At 45.4% G+C, this 9,469-nt stretch overlaps 2 protein-coding genes across 3 annotated transcripts; one reads left to right on the top strand and one right to left on the bottom strand.

Moving 5' to 3' along the window:
• Positions 1-212: 212 nt before the first annotated feature.
• Positions 213-5,829, bottom strand: LOC124005340 (interferon regulatory factor 2-binding protein 1-like). 2 transcript variants are annotated; one of them, XM_046314488.1, is made up of 2 exons: positions 3,460-5,829; positions 213-3,248 (listed from the first exon to the last, which is right to left on the bottom strand). In XM_046314488.1, the coding sequence occupies exon 1, from the start codon at positions 5,376-5,378 to the stop codon at positions 3,480-3,482; it is 1,899 nt and encodes a 632-aa protein (XP_046170444.1). In that variant the 5' UTR covers positions 5,379-5,829; the 3' UTR covers positions 213-3,248; positions 3,460-3,479. The 2 variants fall into 2 exon arrangements, with proteins under 2 accessions (XP_046170444.1, XP_046170443.1); XM_046314487.1 differs by having other exon boundaries at positions 213-3,251; positions 3,460-5,828.
• Positions 5,641-7,673, top strand: LOC124005342 (DNA-directed RNA polymerase I subunit RPA34-like). The gene is made up of 3 exons (XM_046314489.1): positions 5,641-6,034; positions 6,288-6,423; positions 6,634-7,673. Exons 1-3 carry the CDS (start codon positions 5,959-5,961, stop codon positions 7,394-7,396), a joined length of 975 nt encoding a protein of 324 aa, XP_046170445.1. The 5' UTR covers positions 5,641-5,958; the 3' UTR covers positions 7,397-7,673.
• Positions 7,674-9,469: the final 1,796 nt, after the last annotated feature.

Genomic DNA, 9,469 nt, shown 5'->3' on the forward strand with positions numbered 1-9,469 from the left:
AAAAATAAGGGCAAAAATAGGCTAGTGTCAAGTAGAAATAGAGTTGGAATATACAAGCTTTAACCTTGAACTGTGTTGAGATAAGTAACTCAACAGGAGTCCATGGCAGACAGGACCATAATAATAGAAAGGCAAGACAATCAATCCAAGACAATCTTTACTAATTTAGGGGCCAAATACAAAATACTCCTATTTTGTATGATTTTTTAAAATTTTTATTTTAACAAGTGCTTTCAGACAGAGGATGCCATTAAATGCACCTTTTTAAAATGTATTTTTTTTATTTAGCTAGGCAAGTCAGTTATGAACAAATTCTTATTTACAATGACGGCCTACCTCGGGCCAACACTGGGCCAATTGTGCGCTGCCCTATGGGACTCCCAATCACTTGAGGAAAGTTGGTTGAACATATCAGTGCTTTTGTAGGAAATTCATTTTTGTTGTGAGGGCTACATTTGACTTACCGTATTTTAGATAACTAAGAGGCCTAATTTTACTACTACATACACTTTCAGATACAGCTACTAGTGTACAGTATACATTCATGCCAACGTGATCAGCAATGGCTTGATGTCTTGTCCTCATTCAATTTCATATTTACACATGCACATGGTAAGGTATTGATTGATTGGCACCAGTTTTGCAAATTGATAATTCAATTAATATATTAATTTTGGTGACGAACATAAAAGGTTAAGGAAAACCTGACAGAGAAGTATTTTGATATACATGTATATATTATCTTTTAAACAATTCAAAGAGTTAAGTTCATTGGTAAAACAGAGCATAAAACAGGGATTTTATAGAACTTTTTTAAAAATAATCAAGAGGATCACGTGAAAAACTTGAATCTCAGTCAATATAGAAAAAACCTTTGACTTTACATAGAGTAAATTCCTTTAAATTAAACATCATAAAGTACACAATATTAGTTTAATCTCTACAACTTCAGTTAACAGAGAACCTATAACTATCCTAACAAGAACCATTTCACCCACTATTTCCCTGGCACATATTGAAATAATAAAGTCATTTAACACAAAAATAGTAAGATTACAGAAAGTCTACAACCCCTTGAACTTTTTTTCCCACATTTTGTTACATTACAAAGTTTGATTAACTTTTTTTCCCCAACAATCTACACAAAATACTGTAATATAATGTCAAAGTACATTATTATTATTATTATTTTTAAGACGAATTAAAAATCAAACACTAATATACATTGATTGGTTAAGTATTCACCCCCCTGAGTCAATACATGTTAGAATCACCTTTGGCAGCGATTATGAGTCTCTTGAGTAAGTTTCAAAAGAGCTTTGCACACATGTATTGTGGAATATTTGCCCATTATTCTTTTCAAAATTCTTCAAGCTCTGCCAAGGAGTTTGGGATCATGGCTAGACAGCCATTTTCAAGTCTTGCCATAGATTTTCAAGCAGATTTAAGTCAAAACTGCAAATTGGCCACTCAGGAACTTTCACTGTCTTCTTGGTTAACAACTCCAGTTTAGATTTGACTTTGTGCTGTAGGTTATTGTCCTTCTGAAAGGTGAATTTCTCTCCCAGTCTCTGGTGTACAAGCAGACTGAAGCAGGTTATCCTCAAGATTTTGCCTGTGCTTAGCTCAATCCCGTTTCTTTTCATCCTGAAAACCTCCCCAGTCTTTGCCTTATGTCAAGCTTCTGAACTAATTTAGACTCGCCTAAATAAAGGAGGTGAATAATTATGCAACAACTATATTTTTGTTATTTCATTTGTAAAACATTTTCAAAATGTTCTTTTCCCTTTGACATTACGGAGTATGTTGATCCATTTTTACAATGAAATCTATTTCAATCGTACTTTGTAACACAACAAAATGTGAAGAAAGTTCAAAGGGGTGTAGAATTTCTATAGGCACTGTAAATCTACAGTATCTTTGGTTTCTACGCACGTGTATAGGCTACACAAGCAGTATTGTATCAAAACTATAGATTGCACATCTATCACCATCGAGAGAGATTGTCTTACATTCAGTATAAAATAGAGAGGTATCCATCCCACTTCTTACATGCTGGATAAAGCATCTTTGTTGGGCACTGTGAAAGCCATCTTATTGTATCGCGTAGCACTGAAAGTCCCTGTTTCTGTCTTATAAATCGATGGCGACATACATTAACTGCTGGTTTGAGGTTTCAGCAAAGAGCAAACAATTAGCTCCGTGACAGTAAAAAGTCAGTTTTACGTAAAGGGCAAATGTGACTCAAAACAAACTCCCAAAAAACAGTCACAAGAGGAACAGTCCAAGTCTATACGTTGCTGGAACGTTTAGGGAAGTCATCAGTCTTTCTCAATGCCACTCAGATATATATTAGAAAGATGTTCCACGAAACAGAAAACAGACCTAAAATCAACTATAAACAGGACAGATTTTATTTAACTAGTAGGCAAGTCAGTTAAGAACAAATTCTTATTTTACAATGACGGCCTACCCTGGCCAAACCCGAACGACGCTGGGCCAATTGTGCGCCTCACTATGGGACTCCCAATCGGCCGGTTGTGATACAGCCTGGAATCGAACCAGGGTTTGTAGTGACGACTCTAGCACTGAGATGCAGTGCCTTAGACCGCTGCGCCACTCGGAAGCCCTAGATGAAGTGCATACTTCCCAACCATGGTCCACTGGTTTATAAAGTCAGTGAATAATACTAATAAGTTGATGTTTGAGGGACAAAGGGGTGAATTAGGTATTATAGGTGACCAAGGGCTGGGGGTATGGTCACCCTCTATCAAACCAGACAGTGGTGTGGTAGTGTAATGCCTGCCCCATGGAGGTAGAGGTGTATGATGATTGGCTGCGAGGTGTGGAGAACCTGGTGGATTGTCATGTTGGTTAGCTGTGAAGTGGGGAAAACCTGGTTGATTGCCGTGGTGATTGGCTGTGAAGTGGGGAAAACCTGGTTGATTGCCGTGGTGATTGGCTGTGAGGTGGGGAAAACCTGGTGGATTGCCGTGGTGATTGGCTGTGAGGTGGGGAAAACCTGGTGGATTGCCGTGGTGATTGGCTGTGAGGTGGGGAAAACCTGGTGGATTGCCGTGGTGATTGGCTGTGGGGTGGGGAAACCTGGTGGATTGCCGTGGTGATTGGCTGTGGGGTGGGGAGACCTGGTGGATTGTCGTAGTGATTGGCTGTGAAGTGACGAGAACCTGTTGAGATTGTCGTTATCTGCAGGCACCAGGCTGCTGCTCCACTCAGGCGTCAACAGCCTTCTGTCCAGACAGACATCACAAAAACAAACAGATTAACCATATTCGGTGACAATTATACTACATATCATATATTATACTTTATCATAAAGCATGTCACAAACACCAAATTAGCCTATGGCCTAGCTACATAGAGAATACTTTGACCTAAAGACTGATTCCAAGACAACAAATTCAAAGGAAATCAAGATGTAGTGAAATTGCATCTTACAGTCAGGTGTCCCAGAGGATTTAGGGGTCGCGCTCCTTCTTCACCTTGACGTCTCCAGCCAGGATGGTAGTGACCTCTCCCTGCATGAAGGCCCAGGGCACGTTGGAGCCTACCAGGGGACACCTCTCTCCACTGGGGCAAAACATCTCGCTGCCGGCCCCCTGGCTCCGGATAAAGTCTCTGGTGCAAGGGAAGCAGAATTTATGGGCCGCCACAGACGGGCACTGGACAAAGTGAGTATCCTCCAAGCGCTCGTGGCAGATGGTGCAGCAGAGAGGGGGACCAGAGGAGCCGGAGGGGTCCCCTGCTCCCTGGTCCGAGGCCCCAGCCAGGGGGAGAGCTGCCGTGGTGCCCCCTGTAGAGTTGCTAGCTCCCTGGGGTTCCCCGTTCCTGGAGGCCAGGTGGCGCTGCTGCCCTGCAGGGCAGGCTGCCATGGGGCTGCTGCTGCTTTGTCTCACTGTCAAGGAGGAGTGGCCCAGGCCTCCACCACCACTACTGCTGCTGCTAGGGGCTTCTCTGGGTGACTGGCCAGCGGCTGCACCCGCGTTGTCAGCCACGCTCATCAGTGCTGTGATGGGGGAGGGGTCGCTGCTGTGGGAGTGGGAGGCCGAGCCCTCCTGGTGAGGAGGTGGCTGGCTAGTGCTGGGTAGGGAGGAGGCAGCTAGGTGGATAGCCATGCCCGGGTACATCCCCATGGGCCAGTGCTGCCGGAGCTGCTCCTCTGTGGTCACTACCTCTCCACCCTGGAGCTCTGGGGAAGCCTTCCTCCGGCGCAGGCGGGCTGGTGGTGCCGAGCGGGCCATGTGACACAGCGCTGTGGGCAGCATGGAGCAGCTGGTGTCCAGGTAGGGCTGGGGGAGAACGTCAGGGCCGGGGGTGTCCTTAAAGGCCCGTACCGAATCACTCAGTAGCTCAGAGAGCAGTCGCCAGTCCCCCGCGCCATGCCTTTTCTCGTACTCCACATACTTCAGGCCCAAGTTGATCACCTTGTTCCCAGAGTCTTTCTGGCTGTCGTGGAACATCTGCTTGACCAGCGCCGCCAAGCTGGAGAACATATACCCCGAGCCGCACGGGTACTCTGCAAAGATTTTCAGCTCAAAGTCCAGCGTCAGCTTGGCATCGAAGGCAAAGATCCGCCCCACCAGGCTGTGGTCTTTCTTGAAGCGCACATTGAAGGGGGTGCAGCCGGAGAGGGTGAGCAGGGCCCCTCGTACAGCCTTGGGTCGGCCGGCCCAGTCGTCTGCTCGGTTCCGTACACTCTCCGACAGCTCGGCCAGAGCCTCTGCGTTCCTCTGCTTCTCCCTCAGCTCCTTCTCAAACTCAGGGCTCAGGAAGGAGGCCACACCCATGCCCATGCTCAGCTGCCTCTTGGTGATCTCGTTCAGCATGGGGGCAGAGAGGGTGAGGGGGGTTCCCCCGACTCTGGTATTTAAACCGGGCACAGCTGCTAGCAACCCGTGCGGAGCACCCACAAGGCCTTGTGTCATCAAATTGGGTGGAACGGTACACACCATGGGTCGTCTGGCGTTGTTAGGGCTCTGTCCACCGACATCTTGTTGTGGGCCCCCGTCATCGATTCTGTGCAGACCGTTGGGGAGCCGTGCTGGGGCTCCGTAGTCCCCTCTACCCCTTTCAAAGCGTTCAGGAGGTGGCCTACCACCCTCCATAGGTCCATCTCTTCCACCTGGGCCATGTTTGGTGGGCTGTGGACCCGGGGACCTGTCACCCTGCATACCATGAGTTATTTTCAAATGCCTGGCCGTCTCTATGAGGAATTCAATACGGTCTGCCCCTTCATAATTCACACAGCCTCGGCAGACAGTCTCGCTAAAGTCCCAGATCATAGCCCATGGCATTTTAGGCAAATCGCAAAGGTAACAGCACCACTGCCGCCTTGAATACGACTGGGAGGAGGACATATTTGATAGGCCCTCTTATCTTTCTGGCTTTCTGAGGTCCTGGTTAAACAGATTTAGCTTTCAATAGTTCAGGAACAATCACCGCGTCTGTTACTTCTCAAATACCTCAAAAAATATATATGATACACTTCTTTGTAATAAACACACAAAAAATAGTGTTTACCCCCTTTCGGTCGCCTGCGCCCATGAAGTGTTTCTACTAGAAGACTGTCTTTGCTGGAACTTACACAACTCCGTGATAATGATGCATTCTGGGATTTATTGTTTTCGTTCTGCGAGGGCCTTCGTGAGTACGTGCCTCGTGAATAGCATCAGTTGCGTCTAAAATGCGAATATAGACTGCACACAGACCAATGTTTACGAAAAGTTATCATATGGATATTAATAAACACTGTATGTAAAATAATATATATTTACAAAGGAACCGACATGCGCAACTCACGCAGCCCAGATCCTCGCGAATCGAGCTAGCTAGTGTATCCAGGTCAAAGGTGACTTTTTTTAACAACACATGTTCTTGCACCCATGCGCATTTAGTTGGACTAAGTTACATTTCACAATTTAGCAGTACACAGAGGTCATGTCAAACGATGTATCTTCGTCAAGTGATGAGGCAAGTGACACCGAGGAGGTTCCGCAAAAACGGAGAAAGCAGGGTAAGTTTTTTATTTCTTAAATAACGTTAGTTAGCTATCTAGCTAATGTTAGCCACTACAACCAAGTCCATCAAAGCTGTCTGCCAGGTATCTAGTAAATCCTGTTAGGAATCAAAATTAGGGATGCTGCAATGGGCAGACAGCATTGTGTATTATATGGCGAATTCCAAAACAAACACACAGATTACGTTCACTTCGCTAGCTAGCTAGCTAGCTATCTAGCTAATAACAATAACTATGTTTATCCCTTCAGCTTCAAGGTATCAGTGTCCAGCTGATTTTGTGGCATTTGCCCACAAACCCTGTGCCAGTACCCTCATCGAAAGGGTTTGTGAGGACAACACAGAATTATGGCTCATCAAAGCTCCCAGCAGTTTCAACCCGGCCAGGTAGGCTATCCTTCTTTCCATTTATATGAATTATCATAGAAGTGTAATGATTCACTTCTAATAACAGACAGAGATATCTAACAAAGTCCTCAGAATTTCTCGGCCATTTATTAGAAGTGAGACACCATCCACTTCCATTGATTTACACCCACATGGTCTATATCTGATGTGCGTAACCTCTTAACATACTGCAATCTCTCTCCCCCACAGTTTCAGCAGTCTGAAGATGCCTCTGTCTGGGCTGCAGACCATGCAGGCCCCTGCCCAGCAGTCGTGTAGTGGTGGGAACATCAGGCAGATCTACAGCGTGCTGGGTGGGCCCTCTGGTGCTGCGGACCTTCATCTCCTCACCAGTCACCCCCAGACGCTCGACTTGGTGGTCTGTGCCCCGGCCTTCAGCGGGCTCCTCAACATCTGTGAGAGCTACGGTGACTGCAGCACCAACCAGACCCCCATTGCCATCCCAGCCACCCCAGCCCCCACTGTGCCCCCGGGGCTCCGCCAGCGCTTCCAGCCTTTCGGAAGCAGGACCCCCACCCTCTCCAGACTGATGGAGGATACACCGGATACTCCGCTGCCGTCTACACCAGAGACGCCTCTCAGGGTCGCACTGGACCCGGGGGAGGAGAGGAAGAGCAAGAAGAAAAAGAAGAAAGACAAACTTATAAAGACAGAGGAGATGGAGGAGGGGATCAGGGTGAAGCAGGAGCTGCTAGAGATGACTCACAGCCCAGAGGAGCCATATACACTTCCTGGGCAGGAAGCTGAGCTCTCAGAAGAGAAGAGGAAGAAGAAGAAGAAAAAGAAGGATAAGAACAGGGGAGAGGTGGAGGACACTGTATATTCATCTTTTAATGTAATTAAAAAAGAGGTGGAAGTTAAAGTTGAACCAATGGACAGTTCCTATGGTGAAGTTGAAGATTCTGGAAAAAGGAAGAAAAAGGTGAAGAAAAACAGGCATGATGATGACTAGTCTGTTGTTTTTTTGTGGTAATCTGGCTTTGTGAAGTTATAATAATAATAATAGTATCATTCAATTAAGCAGTTCAACAAATAATTATTATGCTACTGTACTGTCATTTGGATTTTGGGGGGGGAATTTGATCATCTAATAAAGCCGAGACGATAACACATACTGGAGTGTACAGACTTGTGCCTCTTCACATGAAACAAAATATAAACGCAACATGTAAAGTGTTGGTTTTATGAGCTGAAATAAAATATCCTGAAATTTTCCATACTCAAAAAAAGCGTATTTCTCTCATTCTCTGCACAACTTTGTTTACATCCCTGTTAGTGAGCGTTTCACCTTTGTCCATATAATCCATCCACCTGACCGGTATGGCATATCAAGAAGTTTATTAAACAGCATGATCATTACATGGGTGCACCTTGTGCTGGGGACAATAAAAAGCCACTCTAAAATGTGCTGTTTTGTCACACAACACAATGCAAGTATTGAGGGAGTGTGCAATTGACATAACTGCAGAAATTGAATGTTAATTTCTCTACCATAACCTGCCTTCATTGTTTTAGAGAATTTGGCAGTACGTCCAAACGGCCTCACCATGTGTTACCACGCCAGCCCAGGACCTCCACATCTGGCTTCTTCACATGCGGGATCATCTAAGACAAGCCACCTGGACAGCTGATGAAACTGGGTTTGCACAACCGAAGAATTTCTGCACAAACTGTCATAAACCGTCTCAGGGAAGTTCATCTGCTTGCTCGTCGTCCTCACTAGGGTCTTGACATCTGTAGTTAGGAGTTATAACCGACTTCAATGGGCAAATGCTCACTTTCAATGGCAGCTGGAGAAGTGTGCCCTTCACGGATGATTCACTGTTTCGACTGTACTGGGCAGATGGCTTGTATGGCGTTATGTGGGCAAGCGGTTTGCTGATGTCAACGTTTGTGAACAGAATGCCCCATAGTGGCGGTGGGTTATGGTATGGGAAGGTGTAAATTAAGGAAGATGAACACAGTTGCCTTTTATCAATGGCAATATGAATGCACAGAGATACCGTGACTAGATCCTGAGGCCCATTGTCGTGGCATTCATCCGCCGCCATCACCTCATGTTTCAGCATGATGTTGCATGGCCCCATGTTTCAAGGGTATGTACACAATTCCTGGAAGCTGAAAATGTCCCAGTTCTTCCTTGGCCTATATACTCACCAGGCATGTCACCCATTAAGCATGTTTGGGATGCTCTGGATCAACATGTACAACAGCGTGTTCCAGTTCACGCCAATATCCAGCTACTTCGCACAGCCATTGAATAGGAGTGGGACAACATTCCACAGGCCACAATTAACAGCCTGATCAACTCTATGCAAAGAAGATGTGTCGCTCTGCATGAGGCAAATGTTGGTCACACCAGATACTGACTGGTTTTCTGATCCACGCCCCTACCTTTTGTTTTAAGTTATCTGTTACCAACAGATGCATATCTGTATTCCCAGTCATATGAAATACATAGATTAGGGCCTAAGGAATTTATTTAAATTCACTGATTTCCTTATATGAACTGTAACTCAGTCAAATCTTTGAAATTGTTGAATGTTGCGTTTATATCTTTGTTCAGTGTAGTTAATTTATCCTCAATGCTACCATTAACTATTGATTCTGCTGCAGGCCTGCAGTACTATGGCTCCACCAGCAGATAGCGCTGTGGTACAGTGGTTCTTCCCTGGTTACCGGACACAGATTCGGTGGCTTGCCTCTCTGCCTGCTCTCACTCTGCACTGGAGTGTGGTCCTGTTTTCTAATGAGTTCAGAGACACCTCTGGTGCTATCCGACTCAATGTCTGTACTTTCCTCCCACTACACTCCATGTATGCTTCACTTACTCACTGCAAGGCTGTGGCAGAGCCGCTTTTCCCTCTCTTTTCAGACACATTATTGTATTTTTAAAGGTTGCATTTGGTTGGTTTGATGTTGAGTAAATTACGCGTTGTGAACAAAATATTGTTGAATATCCATAAAACATAAGACACATTTTTTAAATGGTATAAAAGGTTATCTTTTTAATTTTTTAAAAACA

This window comes from Oncorhynchus gorbuscha, linkage group LG19, assembly GCF_021184085.1.
Source record: "Oncorhynchus gorbuscha isolate QuinsamMale2020 ecotype Even-year linkage group LG19, OgorEven_v1.0, whole genome shotgun sequence".
NCBI classification, from domain to species: domain Eukaryota; kingdom Metazoa; phylum Chordata; class Actinopteri; order Salmoniformes; family Salmonidae; genus Oncorhynchus; species Oncorhynchus gorbuscha.